Source organism: Typopeltis vanoorti, chromosome 4 (assembly GCF_054136105.1).
Source record: "Typopeltis vanoorti isolate ZY-2024b chromosome 4, IOZ_Tvanoo_1.0, whole genome shotgun sequence".
Classification (NCBI taxonomy): Eukaryota; Metazoa; Arthropoda; class Arachnida; order Uropygi; family Thelyphonidae; genus Typopeltis; species Typopeltis vanoorti.
This window is the reverse complement of record NC_143552.1, coordinates 94,712,010-94,739,057: the sequence shown is the minus strand read 5'-3', so window position 1 is coordinate 94,739,057 and position 27,048 is coordinate 94,712,010. Positions and strand designations below refer to the sequence as shown.

Below are 27,048 nucleotides of genomic sequence, written 5' to 3'. Positions count from 1 at the left end.
TGAGCAACATGTCATGGAGGTGACACGAGGTTCAAGAGTGCTGGATATAATCATTGCAGTAGATACACTAACCAATCTAGCAATACTGCCTGATCATGTAATCTTGACCTGGGAGATTGTTAGACATGCAGAATTGTCTATTAAGAAGGGATATATGTGGAATTACAAAGCAGATAATTATGACAAACTGAGGAGTCAGCTTTCAGCAGACCCATGGAATAAGAATTTGGAGGAGAGAGATGTTGGTGGTTCATGGGAGGTGGTCAAAGGGTGTTTGAAAAAAGCAGCATCTGAATGGATACCTAGAGTTAGAAGGATAAAATAGGTAACAGTTAGATGGATGAATAGCTTTATTAAGCAGGAGTTTCACACAAAGAAGAGGTTATAGAAGAATCATGAAGAAAAAGGTGACCAGCTTGCCCATGAGCAGTATAAGCAGGCAAGAGGGATGACTGGTATGCTAATGAAAGCCAAAGCTAATTATGAGAGTAAGCTAGCTGATGAGGCCAAAAAAAATGACTGATGAGGCCAAAACAAAAGCCATAGTTAAAGAACCCTAAAGGGTTCTTTCACTATGTGGCAAATAAAAGAAGGAATGACTATGGAAGGATGACTTTATAAACTAAGGATAGTGTGGAGGTAACAGAACCAAACCAAATAGTTGAATTACTGAGTGAGCATTTTGCAGGAGCGTACCATCTAGGTAGTGACATTGAGTGATAGGAGAACAGAGGTCGAAGAACCGGAGGTGCTTATGATATTACAGAACTTCAATATGAACACTGCTATGTGATTAGATGGCATATGAGCCATGTATTATGAGAATATGTGAGGGAATTATCAGCTCCTTTGACCATGCTGTTTAAGCCTCAGTTGTGGGAAGGTGCCAATGGAATGGAAAGAGGACAAAATAATCTCATTGCATAAAGGAGGTCCCAAGACAGAAGTAGCATATTATAGGCTGATCAACATCTCTGGAATGGTGATTAAAGATGTTGGAAAATTGGTGAAAAAGAATTTATGATTGGGTGGATAGGAATATGATACTCTATACTGGTTTTGTGAATGGTAGTTCTTGCCTTAGTAATTTGCTTACTTTTTATAATCAAGTGATAATGGAGATGGATAAGGGAAATGGCCCCTTAGTGATATTGCTAGATTTTGCAAAAGCATTTGACAAGATTCTGTACAAAACTCTATTGCATAAATTGGAGCAAATGGGGATAGATATGAATCTGGTAATTTGATTTATAGGGTCGCTGATGGATAGATATCAAAGAATTGTTTATGGAGACGAGTCCAGGAGAAGAAAAATTACCAGTGGTATTACAGGGCTCGGTATTTGGACCTCTGTTGTATAATTTGTATATCAATGATATAGAAAATGATTTCATAGGAAATATTCAGTTGTTTGCTAATGATGCTAAATTGGGAAAAGCAATGGTAAGTGAAGGTGATGCAGAGATTCTGTAGGAAGATTTAAACAGACTCGCAGTAATGACAAAGGTAAATGGCTGCCAGTTTATTCTGGCCAAGTGTAAGGTGATGGAAAGAGATCAGAAACTGTGTACTACATTGGTCGAACTGAACTCCAGTGAACTGATCAGGCCAGGTTTGGGTGTGATTGTGGACAGGGAGTTGAAGTTTAGATAGGCATATTGCAAATGTAGACAAAACAGCACATCACATTATGTGGTTTTTAAAGAACACCAACAAAGACACTTACCCCCAGTCGTGCATACATCCCGATTTAACCTTTGTCCAGAGAGAAAAAAGACGCCAACTCCGAAGACAACAAGAAGAAAAATGCCAAAATGGAGACAACAGTTGAGTGATAGACTACAAACAATCCAAACTTGTACAAAAACCAAATGACGCCACTAACAGCCACCAAGACACCAGCATGCAGACACTGCATAGGAAACGTGCAAGACCCTAGGGGGTCAAATCCATGCCTCACAGAACCTTGCATATCCACTTCACCAACATCCACAGCCTCAATTCCAACCTTAATAGCATCTATTACCATCTGCAGTCCACCAAACCCCACCTACTCTTCTTAACAGAAACTCAAATCTCACCTTCCCTCAGCACTATTCATCTCAACCTTCCTAACTATACACTATTTAACTCCTTTCGACCCAAGGGAGATGTCTGTGCATATATCTGCTCTGACATACCCTTTCAGAGAGCAATTAACTTAGAACCGCCTGACTTCGACCTTCTTTGGCTGAATATATCCCTCTCCCACTCAGTCAAATTCATCTGCTGTCTCTATCACTCTCCTAATACCACCAATCACTCTGAGCTCTTTCATTTCCTCTCCCTAAAAGTTGATTTTCTCCAGTTCCACTCTCCTAACAGTGAAATCATCCTCCTGGGTGATTTCAACGTCCATAACACCAATTGGCTTTCCTCTTCCAGTTATACAGATCCTGCAGGCAGAGATACTGAAACATTTGCAGTCACCAATGACCTCACACAAATTGTTCAAAAACCAACCAGAATACCAGATAACCCAAACCACTCCCCAAATACTCTAGATCTCTTCCTTACTAATGACCCCTCCAAATATGCAGTGAATGTAGTGAGCCCCCCTGGGCAATTCTGACCACAACTTAGTGCTCATCTCCTACCCCCCATGCAACAACGCTAACACTGTCACTCCCACACAAGAGTAGTTTGGCATTATAACAGTGCCAAATGGGACAGTCTCTGAGACTACTATGCTTCATTCCCATGGTTAGACTATTGTTTCCGGTCTTCCAGTCCAAACATATGCACTGAACGCATCACCAAAGTGATCCTCACTGGCATGAAAACATATATTCCCCACACTACTCAGACCTGCCGTCCCCTAACTAAACCCTGGTTTTCCAAAAAATGTGCCAAGGCTGTACAAATGAAGAATCAGGCATACCACAACTGGCTCAAATCAAGAACCCCATCCTCATTCAATACCTATACTGAAGCCCGTAACAAATGCAAGAAAATTATCAATACTTCCAAAACAGAATTTGAACGGGCTAAAAGCAGGAAGCTTGCAGCCTGTCCAAATGGCAGCCGTGCCTTTTGGTCTCTTGCCAAGGCAATTGGCCGTAACTTTTGCCCTACACCATTCCCACCTCTATCATACCCAGATGGCTCAATTGCAACATCACCCATAGAAAAAGCTAATCTCCTGGCATCACACTTTGCCTCCAATGCACACATAACTGACAATGGCAAATGCCCTCCAGTCATTCCAACTTCCCAACATATAATGCTCCCTGTATCCTTTTGCCAAAAAGACATCACAAACCTGCTGTCTAAATTAGACCCTAAAAAGTACCCTGGCCCAGATGGAATTCCTCCAATTATCCTGAAGGTCTGTGCATCTGAACTGACTCCTATCCTATGCCACCTGTACACACTCTCTTACTCCACTGGTATATATATCCCAAAACCTGGAAACTGGCCTATATTCAACCCATTCCTAAAAAGGGTGACAATCACTGCCATTAACTACCACCCCCATCTCAATCACCTCAGTCCTATCAAAAGTAATGGAGAAAATCATCAACTCTCAACTCCTAATCCACCTTAAAAGTACCCAGCTATTAAGCGACCACCAGTATGGATTCCGTCAAAGCCGTTCAACAGGAGATCTACTCTCATACATCACCCATCACTGGACAAATGCTATGGAAAAATTTGGTGAATCTCAAGTAGTTGCACTCGATATCTCCAAAGCCTTTGACCGAGTCTGGCACAAGGGCTTACTAAGCAAACTCCCATCATTTGGACTGCCTCAGGACTTCTGTAGATGGATTGCCAGCTTCCTGTCTGGACACACACTATGTGTGATGGTAGATGGCTCCCTATCCTCTCACCATCCAACTAATGCCGGGGATCGTGAGAGAACTGAACCCTTAAGGGTTCAGTTCTCTCACGACCCTCTTCCTTCTGTATATCAATGACCTACTGCAGTTGACCTCTAACCCAATACACAGTTTTGCAGATGACAGCACATTACATTCCTCCCTTTCATATATCAATGACCTACTGCAGTTGACCTCTAACTCAATACACAGTTTTGCAGATGACAGCACATTGCATTCCTCCCTTTCATTTGACAAACCCTACTGTAAGGAACTCACTTCAACCCACAGAACATCAACCATCGCTGCCCTTAATTCCAACCTCCAAGCCATCCACCAATGGGCCTCAGACAACCTTATCAACTTCAGCGCTAGTAAAACGCAGTTCTGTCTTATTTCTCACAAAATAGAACCATTTTCCCCCAGCATTGTTTTCGATGGCACTCAAATTCACAGACAAGACGAAATTTCTCTTCTCAGAATTACCTTGACATCAAGCCTCCTGGCATAAACACATCACAACCATTGAATCCTCAACTTCCATAAAACTAGGTTTTCTCTTTTGCTCAAGATTACTTCACCCTTAAACAGCTGTTAATACTATACGTCACAAATCTGCCCAACTCTCGAATACTGCTCTCATGTCTGGAGTGGGGCTCCAAAAAGCACCCTCAAAATGCTTGACTCAATACAGAGGAGAGCAAATAGACTAATAAATGACCCATCCCTCACCAACTCGCTCCCCTCACTTTCACATAGACGCTTGGTCTCTGCAATCTGTATATTCTATAAATACTTTCACGGGAAATGTACATCTGAAACAGCATCAATAATTCCCCCACCCTGTACTAAACCCATTGGAACATGTACAACTGCCACCCAACATCCTTTTACAGTACACCCGAAACCCACAGAACAAGTTTCTTTTCCTCCTCATTCATCCCTGCTACTACAGTACTGTGGAACAGTCTTCCCCCTGACATATTTCTCAAGGAATACAATATGCAGGCATTTAAATCAAATGTAAACAAGTTTCTCCTTTCACAACCCATCACCCATATACGGTACTAATGTACTATAGGTTGACCAGCCAACCTCTTGTATATGGGCCCAACATTAAAAAAAAAAAAAAAAAAATATATATATATATATATATATATATAAGGCTTTAACAAGGCCTTATATGTAGACTATTGCACACAGACCTGGAATTCCAGATTCTGTGGGGATGAAGAAATTGTAGAGAGAATCAAGAGGTGAGTTACAAAGATTGTAGCAGGTCTGTGCAGTGCTCCCTATGAGAACAGATTGACTGTCTTAGGGAGAACAAAATTCAAAAATTAGCTGATAAGCAAAATAAAGAGATGTGATAGAATCATTTAAGTTATTAAAGGAATTTTATAGGATTGACACTGAAGACCTTTTTTCGGTATATGCAAGAATGGAGAGAACAAGGGGTCACCAGTGGAAGTTGTGTAAGAGTGTAGTTACAAGGGTATTGGGACTAGATTTTTTGCTTAGAGGGTGGTGGGCTAGAATGGGTTGCCAGAGGTAATTGTTTCATCAGTGAATGAGTTTAAGGAGAGATATGATAGGTATTGTGAATGATGAATAGTGTGTGAATAAGGGATCTCCCACAATGAGTCTTCTGACTCCATGTGGAGATACCTGTATTGTAATAATAATAATAAACGATTCTTGTGTCATTTCTGAAGTCTGAACAGTCACTTTGCTGTTTGCTGATCATTAAGATAAGAGATTACAGATTTTGAAAGTTTATTTTTCACTAGGTTAGACTATAATAAATTTAGTTTAATCCTTTATCCCAGTGAGAGCAAACAAAGTTTGCGCCTGAAAATATCTTCAGGACTGAATATAGTGTTGTACTATCTTACCTGGGTAAGTAGTACAACACCAGGCAACTCGTAGCAAAGGTGGAGCAAGCTACCAACACTCCTATCCCAGTATCTCCCAATGCAAAACACATCTCCTTGTGGATATGTATACTGTTATGCATTAAGGGATTGGCCACTACCCAGACTAGTTTTGTCACACCTGATATCTTAAGAATGTAGAATTCTCAGCTATCATGGTGTAACATGAAGAATAAATAAATTAAAAACCCTGCATAAAAGATAATAGATGAATTATTTAAAAGAAAAAGAAATATTCTTGCATCCAATAAAATATATAAAACATAAAGGCGTTTGTTGAACTAACTAACAAAAAAGTAGGATATATTAATGTTATGATATGATATAAGAGAGAAAATTTAACTAAATAAGACAGAAAAGGATTAGTCATAAGAAATGGTATGTGAAAGGCTAGAGATTAAAATATTAAGTAAATTCATAGAGAAATTTTGTAAAGGGGATTAAGTTAGAGGCTAGCAAAAGAAAAACAACAGACTATCGCTCAGGGCCGATTCCCGGATTAAGACATTATTACGGGCTCGCCGACCAAAGGACGTTTGGCAGAAAAACGCCACCCTAATTGGTCAGTGAAGTAAAATCAAGTAGGGGCCGGAGAAAAGAAGTTATAGAAGGTGCCGTTAGGAGAGCAGGTATAAAAGGGTTGGAAACCCCCCCCCCCCCAGGACACTTTTGAGGCTTTTTTTTAGACCTTTTTGCCTTTTGGTTTTTGGTTCTGTTCCAGGAGAGTTCTTCGTGAGCTCCTTCGTATGGTTTCATGGTGTTTTCCTGAGTGACAAGATTGGAGTTATATCTCCGTCGTCACAACACGGAAACAAAAGTGAGCGGAATTTTGGTTCCGTATTTCCTATGTAAGAAGCGAAGAATGCCATATAGTCGAGGAAAAGAAAGCATATTCTTTGTGTTCCAACTTCAGTGACAACTATGAAAAAGGAAAAGCTGTAAAGAAATCGATATCCACATCGTGAGTTGCACAGCCATTATTTAGACGATTCAAAGTGTGTCCTGAATAACGAAAGGTAAAGACCGCGTAGGCATAGTTCAATTCAAAAGGGAACATAGGAGAAGCAGATTATCGGAGAGGTTATACCAGGATACTTCAATCAGAAAAAGATAGAGGCCCATATGGATAACTCAGGAAAGAAAGGTACTGTAAATTATATCTCATGTTAACTAAGATTCGTCTGTATTAGTTATCATTATTCTAATACTGAACTGTTGAAGTGACCAAGAAAACAATACTAGGACTTTAGTATCTGACAGAATATATTGAAAGTAAGCTGGCTAGTGTTAATGTCCTGTGTTAGCGCAGTAAATGGTTTAGTTAAGCCACTTAAGTTTGGATAGTTAAATAGTGTGAATTAATCTTATATGTCCATGTCATATGAAGTTATGTGTTGAATGTGTATGGCGGCATGATCGTAATACCCATTATAGGATCATAGCTTAATTATTTATGATAAGCTAATGTCAGTTTGTAAATATTTAGTATAGCATTGAATTGAGTAATAACTAAAATTTGAATTGTACCATGTTAAGGAATTTAATAAACCTTTTGTCCAATGATAAAACAGTTGTCTGAAATTGCTGTCCAATGCACCACTTGAAAAATTACGAACCTAATCACGCGGGAAATTAATGTGTTAAGAAACGAGATAAAGTGTCACGACTGCAACATTGTTTCACTTTCAGACATATTTTAGTTCTTTCTCCTTGTTTTTGTGTATAATATCTCAAACTAAATATCCCAAAAGGCGCAGTATAATACAAATATTAGGGGTACTAAGGGGAGAAATAACTTAAGTATTAGTAAATTCTTTGGTGATATCTCGAGCATAGATAATAGTAGAACATAGATGAGAGGAAATTATTAGATAGAATAAAAATCATAAATTGGGACACAACAGTTTCGACCTTTATTGAGGTCTCTTCAGTGGGAGCCAGGCCCAGAGTTGGAGATACCAGGCAGAAGCAGTAGCAAGGTCATCTTTACCTATAGGAGTTGCCAAAAGGTTTGCCACATTTTTTTATTAAATTATTTTGGATTTAGAGAAAGATGTTGAAAGATGTCTGCCTGGTATCTCCAACTCTGGGCCTGGCTCCCACTGAAGAGACCTCAATAAAGGTCGAAACTAGTCTGGGTAGTGGCCAATCCCTTAATGCATAACAGTATACATATCCACAAGGAGATGTGTTTTGCATTGGGAGATACTGGGATAGGAGTGTTGGTAGCTTGCTTCACCTTTGCTACGAGTTGCCTGGTGTTGTACTACTTACCCAGGTAAGATAGTACAACACTATATTCAGTCCTGAAGATATTTTCAGGTGCAAACTTTGTTTGCTCTCACTGGGATAAAGGATTAAACTAAATTTACTATAGAGATTACAGATTGTTATCTCTTATCATATAATCAAGGCAAATCTGTTTCTACACCCAGCATATACAGTTTATGATCAACCAGGTTATAACATTCACTTACCCTGTTGATCATTTATTTATTATACACACATACAAGAATATAGTAATTTTATTACTGCAAATATTTCAACCAGAAACTAACTAATCATCAGTGCATCAGTATGATCACAAGGTGAAGCTATAGTGATTTGAAATATATTTCAAATCACTGTAGCTTCACCTTAATTTTAAATTTGGGCCTCAGTTGTAATCTTATTTTATTGTAACCACCCTAGGTGGCATCTGGCATGTAACTCAGTTCTGTAAATAGGATTAACATTCTTTGTAGCTTCACCTTGTGATTATGCTGATGCACTGATGATGTCTAATTAGTTGGTTGAAATATTTGCAGTAATAAAATTACTATATTGTGAATATGTGTGTATAATAAATGTTATATTGGCACAAGTTCTATAAAAAAAGTATATATTTTGTTCTGTTGGCTTTTATCTCACACTGTATAGCTTTAAATGTACTGCCTTTTTCAGCTCTATCCTTCTGCTAAACTACTTTTGCTGGTTGTATTTCTTCTGCTCTCATTATCATCTCTCCTATCTTCATGCAATGCATCTTTTGATTTCATGGAGGTCTGGTGATAATAATAATAATTGTAATGAAAGAATATGCAGATAATTGACTTTATGCTATTTATAGGTTTTTAGACAACCATGGCCAGGAATAATGAGAACTGTATTTGGTAATCATGAACGCTTTGTAACAACATACTTCCATAAATTTAGTGGTTACTATTGTACTGGAGATGGTAAGTTATATTTTCATATGAAGTAATATAATTTTGTATTAGCATAAATACTTTTATTATTATTATTTTTTCACATAGTTGTATTTAGTTCACATGATTAAAGCGCCTCCGTAGCGCAATTGGAAGAACGACGGTACATTGCGCCCTTCGATTGGAATAGGCCTAAGTTCGATTGTCGTCGCGACGGGAGGAATCTTTATCTGGTCGATTTCAATCGATGGTGAGTTAGCCGATCTCATACGGAGGTAGCAGGGTTTTTTCTCCCGGAAACTCGGGTTTTTCATCCCGCATACATACAAATCGGCCCTTCAGAACCCACGCAATTTACAGACAAAAATTACTAGTTGTGGTGGTGTTGGAGGTGGGCGGTAGATGGCGTTGATTCGTAGTAGAAGTAAGGTGTAGAGACAGTTGAAGATGTCCTCCCGCGATGAGTCTTCGGACTCCTTGGAGGTATCAGGAATAATAATAATAATAATAATAAATAAAATGCTACTTTTCCAGTTTAATGCATTGTATCTCAAATGTATATAATAGCTATTACTTTCACATTTAAGTGTATTATGATTATTATTAATTGGTTATCTTTATGTTGTCCTAAAACTCACTGTAGACGATCCATTCAATTTATTCAGTTGCTGTTCTTACTCTTCAAAGTCATTCATCATCATGTACTACTCATTACTTCCTTGTGCAGCATTTTACTCATTTACTCCTTGCTCATCATGAGGAAAATGCACTCTTGCTCCCTTGTTAAACATCCTCTTTGGCTCACTCTCATTCTTTATCCTCCCTACCATGCATTTAAAATTCTCTCCTGTATCTATCCTGAAAAATTCTTTCATCAGCTGTAATCTCTATCATCCTCTTTGCAGTCTGTCATCCTCTGTGCAGTGGAAGATACCCACTTGCTTATAAGTCATTACACTTTTCCATGTCACTACATTTTTTTCTATATCACTACTCTTTTCTATATTGCTCTTATATGTCATTACAGAATTTCTGGATCTGCATAGTAGTTATTACTGACATGAAGTGAAACAGTAATTCCTTATCTCTTCTTATCAGTGAACTACATATTCATCATCAGCCATTGTCAGTCCATTGCTGGATGACGGCCTTGCTAAGAATACTTCAAAACTCTCTGTCCATGGCTCTCCTTTCCCATATCGTTCCTGCAAATCTGATGATTTCATCAATCTACTATGATTTAAGTTGGTGTCATTGTCATTTTTCCATTAATGGAATCCAATCCAGTGCTTCTTTTGTCCATCGCTGATCTTGTCTTTGAGCAACATGCCCAGCCCATTGCCACTTCAGATGTTTCACTATTCCTATGATGTCAAAGACTTTGGTTTGATTTCTTATCCACATGTTCCTTTTGTGATCCAGTCTTGTGATACCAAGCATCATAATTTTTCAATTTCCTTGGCATTTAGTGTCCATATTTCACAACCATATGTCAACATAGGAAGAATACATTGGTTAAAAACTTTTCTCTTCAGGCATGCATAATGGTGGTTGGCTTTTGAATATTGACTGGAATTTTCCAAGTGATTTCCTCCCAAGCATCATGCGTCTTTTGATTTCGTACATTATATTTTGTTCCATTGATATTTGTTGTCCTAAGTATATGTAATGATCTATTTGTTTAATTTCATCATTATTAATTTTTATCATTTCTGGTTGAACATAGCTATTGAGCATAACTTGGGTCTTCTTTAGATTTATCTTTAGGCCATCTGTTTTGCTAGCAATTTGAAGTTCATGGATACATGTCTGTAATTCATGTGCAGTTGAAGTAAAAATAATTATGTCATCTGCAAAGCATAAATGGCTTAAATATCTTCCATTTATTTTCAGACCTTGTTCCTCCCAAACAAGAAGTTTGAATATTTCACCTGTGAATAATTTGGGAGGTATTGTATCATCCTGTCTTATACCTTTCTATATTTCCACAGTAGAGATATTTCCATTGAAATGAATTGCTGCTGTTGCATTGGTATATGCTGATTTTCTGGTCCTGACATATGGCTCCTCCACTTGTTGGTTTCATAATGCTTTAAGTAATGCACAAGTTTTAACTGAATCAAAGGCTTTCTCATAATAAAAAAAATCAAGACATAATGGTAACTGATATTCATTACACCATTTGATAATCTGTTGTACAACTTGAATATGGTCCACTGTACTAAAGCCACTTCAAAAGCCTGCCTGTTCTTGTGGTTGTGCTAGGTCTAGAGCTGTACAATGCTTATATGCCAAGACTTTTGTAAACCACTGATAGTAGACAGACGGGGTCTGTAGTTCATCAAGTCTTCTACTTCACCTTTTATAAAGGATATACAGATGCTGGGATTTTTCTATATTTTGCAAAGACATTTATCATCATCATCATCATCATCAAATTCCTGCCATGTACCCTCAAGGGATGTACAGGATATGATAGTACTACATGAAAAAAATTACATCATTATTAATTTCCTATCTACAATTTTCCTCCAAATCAGTCTGTTACTTGTCAAGACTCCAACATTATCAGATCTTATATTTCTACCGTCTAAGGCACTTTGTACCGTATCAATCGACCTATATCTTGGTCTTCCTATGGGTCGTTTTGCTGCCAACCTGGCAGAGAACACTTGTTTTGCTAATCTTTCCTCGCCCATTCTGTTTAAGTGACCATACCACCTGAGATTAGCTCTGCTAACACATTCCTGGATGCTGACAATGTCAAGTTCTTTCCTAATATCCTCGTTTTTAATATGATATTGCCATTGATGCCATCTGTGCACGCCTATAATCTTTCTCAGGACTCTCATATCTGTGGTCTCTAGTCTTTGGTCAAGTGTTTTACTTCTGATCCAGCTCTCAGATCCATAAGTTAAAACTGGTTTGAACAATGTCTTGTATACAGCTAATTTAGTGTTCCGACTAATTTCTCTCTTATTCCATATGAATTTATTCAACTGACTTCCCACCATACCAGCTTTGCTGATTCTGTTGTCTATTTCTATATTTAATTTACCATCTTCAGTAAAAATCGTGCCTAAATAGCTGAAATGTTTTACTTGTTTTACAGGTTCTCCATTCACAATACAGTTGACATTTTCAATGATTCTGCCTATTTTCATTGTCTTTGTCTTTTTATTGCTGACCTTCATACCATATCTATTACAACAGCTATTCAATTTAGTCAGATAATCTTGCAGACTTGTAGCAGATTTATTTAGAAGTATAACATCTTGTGTATAAAGCAAAGAGCTGACATTAACATCTCCAATTTTGATATCATGTTTAATACTACTTTCCTTCATAATGCGATCCATATAGATAATGAATAACAGAGGGGATAATGTACATCCTTGTCTCACGCCAGATTTAACATTAAACCATCTTCCTGTTCTTCCTTCAATTCTAACTGCTGACTTACAACTCAAATAAAGACTAAGTATTGCTAGATATAATGCCCCATTGACACCATATAACTGCAGCGTATTGAATAGCTTCTCTCTTGGCACCTTGTCATATGCCTTTTCCCAGATTGACAAAACTTAAATACAGATCTTTGTTATATTCACATGATTTCTCGACTATTTGTCGTAAAGTGAAGATCTGTTCCTGACAGCCTCTATTTGGCCTGAATCCAGCTTGTTCTTCACCAAGCTTTTCTTCCACAATTCTGCTCAACCATTTCTCAAGTATACTTGCATAAATCTTACCAGGAACACTCAGTAGGGAAATATCTCTGTAATTCTCACATTCAGTTTTATTTCTCTTTTTATATATGGGTACTATGAGAGCTCTACTCCAATCATCGGGAATTCGTCCCTCTGTCCAAGCATTCTGAACTATGCAGTGCAGCCACTGTAACACTTTTATACTACCATACTTCAGTATTTCTGGTCGAATATAATCTACTCCTGCTGCGTTTCCACATTTCAAGCCTTTGATGGCTTTTTCTACTTCAAGTATGGATATGTATTCCTGACTGCATGCTTGGTCAGTGTTTTTTACCACTGTGCTGTCATCACTGCTTGTTTCATTTAGCAGTTTTTCAAAGTAATTACTCCATATTTCAAGGATATCTTTTTCTCTCGTTTTCATGTCACCTTTATCATCTCTAACTCCTTTTACAGCACTCTTTCCTCCATTCCTAAGCTTCTTCAACAACCTCCAGAATATTTTGCCACCTTCTTGATATTTAATTTCTATGTTCTTGCCAAAGTCCTCCCATGACTTTTGTTTAGTTTTACACAGTGTTTAGCATTCTTGCATTTGTCTCTATATTCTCTAAGAGCACAAGCTGACTTATTTGACAGGAACTTTTGGTATGCTTTCTTCTTTTCCTTCACTGCCTCTTTAACTTCCTGTGTCCACCAGGGAGTTCTGATTTTTTTTATCCTTACAGACAACCTCACCACATGCCTCTCTGGCAGAATCAATCAATGTTTTCTTCAGAGTTTGCCACTGAATCTCCAAGGTTTGATTCCTGTTCTCAAACTCTTTCATTTTTTATTCAATAATCTTTGTGTATTTTAGTCTACAGTTCACATCTGAGAGCTGCTCAACTTTTATTCGCTTTAAAACTTTCTTACATGTTATTCTTTTCAATATTAAATTCAATTTTATCCTGCTCAAGACTAAATAGTGATCACTTCCAATTTCAAATCCTCTGTACTCTCTGGTGTCCTGCACCAAGGAGAAAACATCACTATCAACAATAACATAGTCAATGAGACTTTTCTTATTCCTAACCTCTTCTCTCCATGTGAATTTGTGCACATTTTTATGTTGGAACATGGTGTTAGTAATAACCAGTCCATGTCCTGAGCAGAAATCCAACAGATATTTGCCATTATTATTAGCTTTGCTCTTTTCTCCAAATTTTCCCAAAATATTTTTGTATGTCTCACAATCATTTCCTACTCTGCTATTTAGATCCCCAACAAGGACCAATTTTTCATTGTGTCTGTTGCTTTTTCTAAAGCCTCAAGAAACTCCTCCACTTCTACTTTAGTAGAACCTTCTGTGGGACCATAGGCACAAATAAGTCTCATTGTCCAGCTCCCCATTCTCATATTTGTCCACATTACTCTACTTGAGACTGACTGCCATTCAAGAAGATTAGCCTCGTATTTTGTGTTGAATACTATGCCTACTCCTTCTTTTCCTTGATTGTCATTGCCTGAATATAACATTTTGTATTTATTACTCAGAAAGATCTCACCAGTTTTGGTCTTTTTTGTTTCAGTCACCCCTATTATGTAGATCTGGTACTTATCTAATTCCTCAGCTAGCTCCATTTCTTTGCCATTCAGGCTTCTTACGTTGATAGTACCGATCTTTAACTCTGGTGATGTCGAGTTGGGGTTTATTTTCAGATTTGTTCCAGTAGCTGACTTTTCGCTGTTCGCCCTGGTTCCCTGACGTAAACAATGGGGGCCTTGTTTAACCGGGCGACGCCCCAGTCGGCATGAAATTTTGTCATGTTGTATCATCATTCTATATTTTGGTTTAACCAATAAGAATACAATTTGGTCGGCTAAATCCCAAATTGCCAGCCCATCCTCGTCCATTCAGTATCCAAGTAGATACCCAACAGGGTGCACCACAAGAAGGTGAGGATTGGACATTAGGTCAGAAGCCCTGGTCGGTTCTCCGCATTCCTTTAAAGGCTATGTGGAGGTCTCCTCTCAGTTATACAGCTTTGACCCTTAAGCACCCCTTAAGCATTGATTCCCCCATATACAAACTAGCTAAACATTTGGCTAAAGCTCTCACACACTATACTGGCAACACACCTTCACACATAAAAAACTCAGCCCACTTCAAAGCCAGCATAGAAAACCTTACATGCAAATACACTGAGTGTAAGGTTTAGTTTTGATGTCTCCTCCTTATTCACAAATGTCCCACTCAAAGAATCCTTAGAGCTAATCCAAGCTAAATTTCCTCCCGATATCACAGCCATATTTCAATTCAGAACGAACTCAGGCTATTTTGCTTGATAAGGAAAATTCTACAAACAAATAGAGGGGGACAGCCATGGGTTCTCCACTCTCCCCATCCTTGGCCAACTTTTATATGGAGACTTTTGAAGCCTTAAACTCTGCCCCCACAAAAACCAACCATATGGCTTTGCTATGTTGATGATGTGTTCACTATTTGGCCACATAGCTCCGATGCACTCCTCTCCTTCCTAACACACTTAAACAACCAATACCCCAGAATCAAATTACCCTGGAAGAAGAAAAAAAACAACTGCCTTTCTTTCTTAGACCCACCAGCCTGATGGAACCTTGGTTTTCTCAGTCTATAGAAAATTCACCCCATACAGGCAGATACATTCACCAGCAATCCCCCCCCCCCCCCCCCACAACAACATGGAGTCATTAAGACACTACACAACAGGGCTAAAATTTATCTGTTTCAAATGACAATGCCCTAACCACAGAAACTAACCACATTCTCAACACTTTCTCAGCCAACGGCTACTCCCCCCCCCCCCCCCAAAAAAATCCAAAAAATATTGAAACCAATAAACCACAACCCCCCCTCACAACAAGGATTACTCTAAATCCATCGCCTTACCCTAATATCCCCAGGCACCTCGGAAAAAAATTACAAAAATCCTAAAAAAACATGACTTAACGTCTTGTTACAGACTATATAAAAATATTGGCATCCCTTTATCTACTAAAGAACAACCTCCTAGACCTACCTGGTGTATACCTGGTCCCCTTGCAGCTGTAAGCTGTCCTACTTTGGCTAAACAGGCAGGACAGCTAATATCAGAATTTCAGAAACACAAGGACTACATCTGGTTTCACTAATACAGCCACTCTGGTCTTGCAGACCATGCTCTGGATACACGCCATAGAATACGGTGGAAGAAAGCCATGATAATACACTGTAGTAAATTCAAATACGAAAGGCTTTTTCATGGAATCAGCCTCAGCCCCTAAGAAAACAATCCAAACCTCAAACAAATTTGGTTGCATGAGACTGCCCCAAATTGGGAAACCTACATCAGAAGACCTTCAGCCCCAATCACCCAAGAAAACCAACATTGCATGCTAGGGGGGCACCATCAGGACTTTTAGGAGAAAGAATAGCTTCCTGCTTCATCCTCATTTACTGTTTGTTGTGCTTGCATGCACGTGTCTTGTTTTTAAGTTCCTGTGAAAATAGCAACGTGACGTTGCCGAAATATTGGAAGTGTATTAAAATTTATTTTAACGTATATCCTAGTATAATGTTGTAAATTCCTTAAGCTATTTAGTAAAAAATGCATAACCAACGTCTAAGCCTTTTCCACGAGAATGTCTCAGGTTGCGAGGTTGAAGTAGTGGATAGAACTGAGAATATGCTTGAAAATGTGTGTGTAACATATTGGCAGATAGGATTAAAAGAGAGATTAAATGTGACACAATTGAGAGAGTGAGAGAGAGAGTAAATCTGTTGATTGGAAGAATAGTATGAATGGTGATTTGTACAAGACTCGCTCCTTCATTTTTTCCTTCTCTCTTAGTCAAGCCATCATCACTCACCAGACGTTTCTGCATTTGCTGCAACTCCCACTTTCTCCCTATCTATCATTGTAAAGAAGTGGGAGTTGCAGCAAATGCAGAAACGTCTGGTGAGTGATGATGGCTTGACTAAGAAAGAAGGAAAAATGAAGGATCGAGTCTTTGTACAAATCACCATTCCCATGCATTAAAGGCATTTTGGAGTGCATTTCTCAATATATAAAATTTTTTATCATATGCACACTCATTTCAGTTGATCCCCTAAATATTTGTAGTAATCTATGTTAATTAAATAATTTTTTCAACTGTGCCTATATGTTTACTTATACAGAACACAATATCATAAGATTGGAGAGGCCTAGATGAAGATCGCAAATTTTATTTTTAAAATTCAAAGTTTGTTGTTTTTCATTCAGTCAAAATTCAAAGTGTTTTTTTATTTCATATACCCATATTTTTCCGGTGTATAAGACACACTTTTTTACCTTAAAAATTCATCTTAAAAAATGGGGTGCGTCTTATATAAATGGAAGGTAAAGATTGTTTCCTCTTTTCAAAGTCATACCCACTCTCTTTTATGTTCCAAGATCTTTCTAGGCAGTTAATGGTGCAATCAAATTGATGCGTGACCTTCACGTGACTTCTTGCGCATCATTGGCTAAGAATGCAGAGTCTGTATTCAAGTTTCATAATATCTTATCCGAGTAATCAGTTACCGATGTTTTATCAGTATTGAGTTGACGTGTTGAGATATTTTGTGTTCAGTTTTGATATTTCCACGTAGATTTTTAGTGATGGAAAAAAATAGGGCGACATTCATATTCTTCAAGTTACAAATTGCAGGTTGTAAAAATATGCAGAAGAACACAGGAATAGGGAAACTGAAAGACATTTTGGACCTCTGCCTACAGAAAAAAATGATTAGAACGATTAGAAAGTTTTTTCCAGAAAATTGTATTAAATTTCTTGGGTGCATCGTATATAACATACATATGAGCGTCTTATACACCGGAAAATACGGTAAGTTTGAATATTATTATTATTATTATTATTATAAAAACCTTCATGGAGTCAAAGGACTCATCGTGGGAGGTCCACTGTTATACACATAGTTTATCATACTGTGCCTTAAATATAGTCACTGTCTCTGCACACACCACACTCTCAGGGAAAGCATTCCAATCACTCACCACTCTCCATGCAAAAAAACCTGCTCCTCACTCCCTTGCTCACATCCTCCTTATACAGCTTCCAGGAATGACCTCTTGTTCTCCTGCTATCCTCACCCATTCTGTGCAAAACCTCCCTGATGTTAATCTGGTAATAACCACTTAACATTTTATGTGTTTCAGTCATATCCCCCCCCCCTCCTCCTTCTATCCACCAATTTCTGCAAATTGCATTTTCTCAATCTGACTTCATACTCTACATTCCAGAGACCAGAAACCACCTTAGTCAATTGCTTCTGAACTTTTTCCAATGAAATTTCATCTTTTTGAAAACCAGGTGACCAGATCTGTGCACAGTGATCCATATGTGGCCTGATCAAAGCATTATACAAAGGAATAAGTACTTAGATAGCTTATAAATGGGACATCCTAACAATCAACAACCAGTCTTAATGGAATGCCAGTTTTATGAACAACTTAAGCATGCAGTGAATGGGAATACGTAGACCATATAACCTAGGTGGACAAGCATAGAAAGTTTTAAGCTTTTTCTTTTGTTCTTCATCCCAAATAGAAAAATTATCAATATGAGAATTAAGCCTATTCATCTGGCTACCAGTAACATCAGATGCTAGGGACCTATAAGTAATAATAACTTACTTATATAGTAAGATAAAAAAAAAAATTGTTGAATATATTGAAACAGAACTTCCACATCCATTTCACCAATATTTGAGGTATCAACACATCATCATTATCCTTTCAGGGATTTAGGCCCAATGACCTGATCCAGTGTCTCTCCATCTTTTCCTTGGTCATCCCTGACTTCTGTATCCTCCAGCTGGTATTGGAGTATTCTTTTGGGTAGTCTTGAACTCGATATGTTCAGTCCACTTCTTTTGGTATTCATATACTTGTCTAAGAAGAGTTCCTGATTGAGATAAGTTATTCTAGGAATAATTAATTATATATGCGTAATTGTTTGAGTAAGAGTGGCTGTAAACATTGTGCGCTACCGGTATTATTAGTGTTGGGGATTTTTCTTGCCTAAATTTAATTACGACATCATTATTATTAGACCTAGTAACCTGCAGAGAAAAAAAAAAAAAAAAAAAAAAAGGTGGCGGCATTGTCGTTCCATGATTTTAATTTAGATTTCAGTCGTTTCGTTAAGTGTGAGGTCTGTTATATGTATTCCTTCAATTACATAAATGATTTGTGGATGTTTAGCACGGATGGAAGAAGGGTGTGTATGTGCGAAGTGTGACCTGAACAAGGAACTGATGAATGTAAATATGAAATTGATGACAGAAAGTGTTAGTAACGAGAATGTTGTGGGAAACATGAGTGCACGTTTGAAAGAGAAGGATAGTGAGAAGAGAGGTGAAAAAATGTTAAAAAATCAGTAAAAAAGAAAAAGAGTGATTTGAAAACCATAACGGATGTTAAAGGGACGAAATTGAGGTGAGAGTGGCGGAAGGAAACGAAATTGAGAGAACAAATGAAACTAGAAATGGCGTGACGCAGAAATTGAAAGTGAAAAAAAAAATCCAAAGAATGAATGATAGCGAAAAAAGAATGAATGATGGCGAAAGTTGGATGCATGTTAGACCGGAAGTACGGAAACAAAGAAAGATAAATGAGAGTGAAAGTGTGAAGAATGATAGCGAAAGTTGGCTATATGTTGGACCGAAAGTAAGGAAACAAAGAAGGATGAATGAAAGTGAAAGTGAGAAGAGGGGGGGTCGAGAGTCAGAAAGTTAGAAAGATTTAATGATAGAGAGAATGTGTCGCGAGATTCAGAAGTCGAATTGGATTGGATGAGGCAAGAAATGAAATGGATGCGGAATGAAATTAAGAAAATTCAGGTCAAAACTATTAAAATAAATCATGATGGCATGAAAGAGTTAACGAAAGATGAGCGAGTGGTGTTGTATGGCTACTCCATTATTAAAGGTGTGCTAGAGGATAGAATGCACAAGGTATGTTTTCCAGGCGGTAAAATGAGTAGAGTGATTGGGGCATTGGATATGAGGCGGGAGCGAGCAAAAGAGTTAATAGTATTAATTGGTACAAATGATTTGAGAGAGGACAAAGAGCGCCAAAATGTCAAAATGGATATCAGGAGGCTGCTTGGAAGGATAAAAGAGAATAGTGTGACAGGAAGGGTAGTCAGTGTGTTACCTAGGTATGACTGTGGTGAAATGAGGCAGAGAGCAAGGATTATGAAGGATATGCTGGCTGAAATATGTGAGGAGATGGGAGTACAGTTTGTTAATGTGTGGAATGAGTTTGAGGGACGAAGTGAGCTGTATGGGAGCGATGGACTGCATTTGAGTGGTTATGGTGTGAGTCGCTTGGAGAGACTGTTGCTGGAAGATAGAGAAGTGAATAGAGAGAATGAATCAGATCGAGAGGGGGAGTGATGTGGAAGAGCAGGAGAGTAAGACAGGAGAGATTGAAGAAGTGGATATGAATGGGGAAGTGAGGTATGAGTATAGAAAATGAGAGAATGGGTGTGCAAGAGGAGCAGGGAAACGGGGAGGCTCAGGGTGGACAGGGGTACACAGCGTGAGAAAGGTGGATGCTCCAAGAGGAGGTGAGAGCGTATGTAGGCAGGAATGGAATGGGATGACCAGGGATCAAGAGGAAACAGTTGGAGTTGAAAAGGGTTCTAAAATGAAGAAGCAGAAAGGGAAATGGCCCCAGTCTAGCATGGAGATCACATCGAGTGAGTGGTATCAGTGGAACTAGCTGTAGATTCAGAAATGAGCTGGTATACAAAGCTAGAAGTATAAGAAACAAGGCAGATGAAATGGTTGCACTAATTGTGTCTGTTCACCCAAAGATTGTCGGAATAAGTGAGACATGGTTGGAAGAGGATAACATCCTGACAGGAATAGAGACGGAAGGGTATGATGTGTTTCGTGAGGATAGAAGGGGTAAAAAGGGAGGGGGAGTGCTATTGATGATAGAGAAAGAGTTATGTCCATACAAAGTAGAGATGCAAGACAGAAATAGTGCCAGTGGTTTTGAGGTCGTATGGTGTGAGATAGAGGTGAATGGAATCAAATACTTGGTGGGACGTTGTTATAGACTAGGTAATGTGAATGGTAGTGATAGTGAAATGTATAGTCAAATTAGCCAAGCAAATAAGAAAAGGGTGATCATTATGGGTGATTTTAATTATGGCAATATAGACTGGAATGATGAGATAGCAACTGGAAGTAAAGAAAATGAGTTTCTTGAGTTTTTGAGGGATAACTACCTCAGACAGCATGTAACAGAGGGCACATGAGGATTAAGGGTCTTGGATTTGGTCATCTCATCAGAGGATATAATTATAAATGAGGTGTCAAATCATCCACCAATTCGTGAGAGTGACCATGAGGTGATTACTTGGGTGGTTGCCAGCGGTGCGAGGACCCCTGTGAGAAAAGGGTGTATGTGGAACTACAGGGGGGGGGGGTGATTATGAAGAGCTCAGGAGACAGCTTGCAGGTGTAGCAGAATCAGGAGTTAGCTGGAAAAGAGATCAATGCAGCTTGGGGAATTTTCAAAAACTATCTAGCAGATGCAATGTCTGAATGTATTCCAAGAGTGAGAAGGTTAAATGAGGTAGGTGTGAGATGGATGAATAAAGAGATTAAGCATGATACAGAGAAAAAGGGCATTGTAGAGGCAGCATAAGAGAAGTGGAAATAACCAATTTCATGCGGTCTACAAAGACCAGGCAAGGAGGGTGACTTGGTTGGTGAGAGTAGCTAAAGAGAGGTATGAACAGCAGTTAGCTAATGAAGCCAAAAAGAATCCTAGGGAGTTCTTTTGATATGTAGCCAGCAAAAGAAAGAATGATTATGGAAGGATGACATTGATTGGAGAAAATGCTATAAAGACAGCTGTAGCAGAATGTGAGGTGGAGATACTTAATGAGCAGTTCATAAAGATCTTTCAATCTTGTGAATGTGACTTCATGGAGAGATTGAGAGCAGTTGTTGATGGGGAGGAGAGACTAACTGTAAGTGAGCAAGAGGTGTTTGGGGAGTTGAGTAAACTAGATGTAAATAAGGCTGTGGGACTTGATAATATATCACCGCGTATTCTGAAGGAAAGTGCCAGAGAGTTGACATCTGCCTTGACATATTTTTTTAATACGAGTCTTGCACTTGGTCAAGTTCCTAAGGAGTGGAAGGAGGGCATGATTGTGCCACTTCATAAAGGAGGTGATCGAATTCAAGCATTAAACTATAGGCCTATCTGTGTGTCAGGTGTTTGGTTAAGTTGTTGGAGAAGTTTGTAAGAACTAGGATCCAGAGTTGGGTAGACAACAATAGTATAATCTTTGATGGACAGCATGGATTTGCTAAAAGGAGGTCATGTTTTAGTAATCTACTTACTTATTACAATAAAGTGACTGCTTCCTTGGACAGAGGAGAAGGATACACAGTAATATAATTGGATTTTGCAAAAGCTTTTGATAGAGTACCTCCTGATAAGTTGACAGTCAAACTAGAGCAGATGGTTTTGGATATTAGATTAGTGCATTGGATTGGAGACTTGCTATCTGATAGGTATCAACAAGTTGTGTATGGGGGGGGGGGCAATATCCAGGAAAAGGAAAGTCACTAGTGGAGTGTCTCAAGGGGTCTGTTTTAGGGCCATTACTATTTAACTTGTATATTAATGATATTGGCAAAGATTTGGATGGAGATATTCAGTTGTTTGCAAATGATGCAAAGTTGGGACGAACCATAAAGAGTAGTGAAGATGTTGTGACCTTGCAAGAAGACTTGAATAAATTGAGTGATTGGGCATGGTAATGGGGATGTGAGTTCAATGTTGCAAAATGTAAGGTTTTAAAATTTGGAAAACAAAGATGGGATGCAGAATTTATGCTTGGTGAGAATATATTGTTGGAGGTAGAGGAAATAAGAGATCTGGGGATGATAGTGGATAAGGATCTAAAATTTAGGGGACACATAGCAAAATTGTGAAGACAACACAAAGGCTTCTGGGAATGATGCAGAGGACACTGACGTGTAGAAGAGGGAGATTCTTGTTCCATTGTATAAGGCTTTGATTAGGCCACACATGGACTATTGTGCCCAGATTTGGTCACCGGGTTTTCAGAAGGACGAAGAGATGTTGGAAAGGGTCCAAAGGCGACTGACTAAGTTAGTGTCTGACCTCTGGAATGTTGAGTATGAGGAAAGATTGAGAAGATGTAATTTGCAGAGTCTGGTGGAGAGGAGGAAGAGGGGAGATATGATAGAGACCTACAAGTTGGTAAGGGGTTGTTATAAGATCAATGGTGGAGAAGTTCTACAGAGAATAGTGGGAGATCAGGGGAGAACCAGAGGTCATCCCTGGAAACTGTATAAAGAGGGTGTGAGTAGGGGTTGTGAGAAGCAGGTTTTTTTCGTACAGAGTTGTGAATGATTGGAATGCTTTGCCTGAGAGTGTGGTGTCTGCAAAGAGTTTGAGTGTGTTTAAGGCTCGGTATGATGAGATGTGTGTGTGTGATAAAAGGTCCTCCCAGACGAGTCTTTGACTCCAATGAGGTCTTGGGTAATAATAATAATAATATACTTTGTCTAATACTGAGTCTATTTTTAGTTCTTTATGTATTTCTCTGCTTCTTCTTTTGTCCCAGAGAGTATAGCCTGCTGTCCTTCACAGGAATTTCGTTTCTCCAGTTTCTATTCTTTTTTCTTCTAGTTTTTGTTGTCCATAATTCACTTCCGTACAGTAGAGAGAACTTTGTAAACTCTTATTCTTGTATGTAACTTGGTTAGGTTTGAAAATATTATTGATCATTCCTGTTTTCTTCGAAAATTTTACATTTTGATGTCAATGTCAGTTTCTTTTGTATACAATACAGCACATCCAAGATATTTCAAGCAGTTAATTTGTTTTAAAATTTTATTTTTTTCGATCATGATTTTACTTCTGACTGGAAATGGTCCTTTAAAAGCCATGATTTTTGTTTAGTCTGTTGATATTTGCATTCCAAATTTTTTTTTGTACTTATGTTTAAGGTGTATATTGATTTGTGGAGTTCATCTTCACTTCTTCTTATGATTATTTGGTCTTTGGCAAAAAAAAGGGTATTAAGTATTATATAGATCAAGTAGATATTAAATCCGGCATTATTTCAAAGCTGAATGCAGAAACTACGAAAGTTTCATATGAAATTTCACCAGCGAACTTACGGGAATACACTCGCCGGCATTTACAAGTTGCCCTGCGCCAACCTTATAGGAGACATGATCACTGCTCTAGCATCCATATATTCGTCTTCTATCTGTCCATTTGATAAGGTTTCACTGGCCTGACAGCTGTTTCGAACGGGTTGGTTCTCCTCACAGACTGGTGTTTAAGTAAAGGTTTCTCAAAAAATTAGGCACTCCCCGGACCACTTCCTACGAGTGATCAAAAAGATCATCCAACTCAGCATTGGTTCCACTCAGTTACAGGCTCACCCTACCACCGAGCAGAACCGCTCATATTCCAGGGAAAAGGATCCACCAACCAAGTCCCACACGAGCCATGCCGGAAAACACCTTCCCCGGAGACTCAAAATGCTCTCCTAAGCAGAAACCTAACAGAGCAAAAACTCTCATTCAGTACTAAGGAACTCGGAGTGTCAGAGAGGTGTATTTTTCGTAAGTGAACTCTTGGTCAGTGCATAAAGTGTTTACTAAAATAAAGAGCCACAAGGCTTCATTTCAGTGATGCAAAATTATATAGATCAAGTGGATATTAAATCCGGCATTATTTGAAAGCCGAATGCAGAAGCTATGAAAGTTTCATACGAAATTTGACCAGAGAGTTTATGGGTATTAAGTATAGTTCCACAATGCAGTTTAAATGCCAGTTTTATATTTTCCTTCCATTTCTTTACTAATTCATCTATATAGATATTAAATAACAGTGGTGACATTGGGCATCCTTGACGGAATCCCTCTGTTTATTGTAACTTTTTCATTGATTCTTACAGCTATTTGGTTGTTCTGATACACGTTAGTTATTGTAGCAAGCAGCTGATTTGGAATATTTAGATTCTTGAGTATGGTCCAGCTTGTTCCTTAGGACTTTTCAAAGGCTTTCTGGTAGTCTATAAATGCTATGTGCATTTCTATGTTGTATTCATAATGTTTTTTCATTAAGATTTTTAATGTAAAAGCTGGGTCAATGCACGATTGTCCTTTTCGAAAGCCATTTTGTTCTTGACAAAGTTTATCTTCTACATGTGATTTAAGTTTTGAAGTTAATATTCATGCATATAACTTATAACCAGTATTTAGAAGACTTATTCTCTGTAGTTTTTACAGTTGCACTTAATGCCTTTTTTGTGGGGATGATAATTGCCTGATTCCAACTTTCTGGGATTTTTCCTTGCTGCCAGATATTGTTAAATCATTTTAAAAGTAATTTCATGAATAGGATGCCTGTTCATGAATATTTTATAAATTTTATATTTATTCCATCTTCTCTATGGGATTTTGCTGATTTTCTTTGCTCTATTGCTTATTTATGCCTTATTTATTTATTTATGCCTTTGCTGTAATGCTATTTTTTCAACTGTATAGTTAGTAGTAAGCATTATGTCAGTTTTAGATTCGTTACCATCTTGCCATAAGTTTTGGAAGAAGTCCAGCCAGGTTTTCTCTTTGATTATTTCAAGTTTCACTTTTTATTTTACCTCATTTTCATATTCCTTAGAATTTTGTATGTATTTGGTCTCTTCACTGTAAGATCTCTTTCCAATTTTGTTATGAAGTTATCCCATGTTTCTCTATTCTTCTTTTGACATGCTTTTTTTGCTATTACTCTTTTGTATTTATAATTAATTTTTGCTTCTAATGATTTTGTGTTTAGCCATTGTTTATATGCTCCTTTCATATCTTTGATTATTGCTTCAATGTTTTCATCCCAGTTTCTTATTCCCTTTCTCCTCTTCCATTTACTTTTTGTTCCAAGTCATTCTGTTGCTTCATTTATTAATACATTTTTTAAATTATTCCATTCTATCTCTATATTCATCATTTCCTTTTATTTGCTCTAGTTTTCCATTTATTCTTTTCAAATAAAGGTAATTGATACTTTTATCATCCAAGAGTTGAACTCTAAAAGATTCCTGGAGATTTTCTCTTAGAACGGTTTTGGTTAATTTTAAACCATATTGAGGGTATTCTTAATTTTTCTTTTAAGAGATAATGATCACATTCAATTTCTGCACTTCTACGTACCCAGCTATCTAGTATCATATTTGCTGTTTTCCTATTAGCTATTATATTTTTGAGGTTTCTTGATTCCCAAGTGAATTTATGGTAATCTTTATGCTTTAAAAAAAAAGTGTTAGTCATTTTTAAGTTATTATATGCAGAAAAAATCCCTATGTCTGCATCCATTTTTACTGTATGTTGTTCCACCATTTGTTCCCATATTTGTACCTAATGGAATGTTCCTTCTCTGGTTAAAATCTCCCATTATTAATAGATAATCATTTGTACTTATTTTATCTTTTATTTTTTTGTAAATATGAATCATAGGCATTGTTATCTGACTGTCTTTCTTCCTCTGGAGCATCAACACCAGTAATAGTCAGGAAGCCATGGCTCATTTATAATCTTAATTCTGGAATTCTCTCGCTCCAGTATTCGTAATGTGTGATAAATTTTTTTAAATTGATTTGTGAATAAAAATCATTACTCCTGCTTTTGCTCTTTCTTCCTTTTTAACTCCACTGTAGATATAGATGTAATTATCCGTTTCTTCTGAGCTTTTTGTTTTTTCTTTGTTTCTGTTATTACTGCTAATTTGATATTTCTTTCTATTAGGGTTTTGTCTAGATCTTGATATTTGTGATGGATACTCCTAACATTCCAAGTAGCAACATTTCAGATATTCTTGTTTATTTTCGTTTTTTTCCCTTTCCTCATCCTCCTCGTATCTGTTAACCTGTCTGAGTCATTTTCCAGAGTGACAGTCCAGTTACTTCTTTCTTGAGACATTGGAGTAAGAAAAGATTCAGCTGGGTTGGTTACCGGCCATCTGCAGCCTAGTTTGTTGTGGGGCTGCCACCTTAGGGCCTCCAAAGGCCCTAAGGTGGCAGTATGTAACGTATAACATGTGCAGTGTTTTGTATCTATGATACAAAACACTGTACATGTTATACGTATTACTAACACTTGACATCAAAAATGAAAAGATAACGTAAAAAAAAAATTCATATTTATTCACAGGTATAACGGTTCATGCATTGATGAAGAAGAAACAGCAATATGATTGCTGTATGGTAACCTAGTCTATACACCAATGAATGAATCATT

The 27,048-nt window shown here is 37.8% G+C and overlaps 1 protein-coding gene across 1 annotated transcript in view; it reads left to right on the top strand.

Annotated features, from left to right (window-relative positions):
* Positions 1-27,048, top strand: part of LOC150107505 (acetyl-coenzyme A synthetase, cytoplasmic-like) — a 319,474-nt gene that overhangs the window by 228,572 nt on the left and 63,854 nt on the right. Inside the window, exon 13 of the mRNA XM_090391354.1 lies at positions 8,904-9,012. Within this exon, the coding sequence (XP_090247480.1) occupies positions 8,904-9,012 (109 nt within the window). The remainder of the gene's footprint in view (positions 1-8,903; positions 9,013-27,048) is intronic.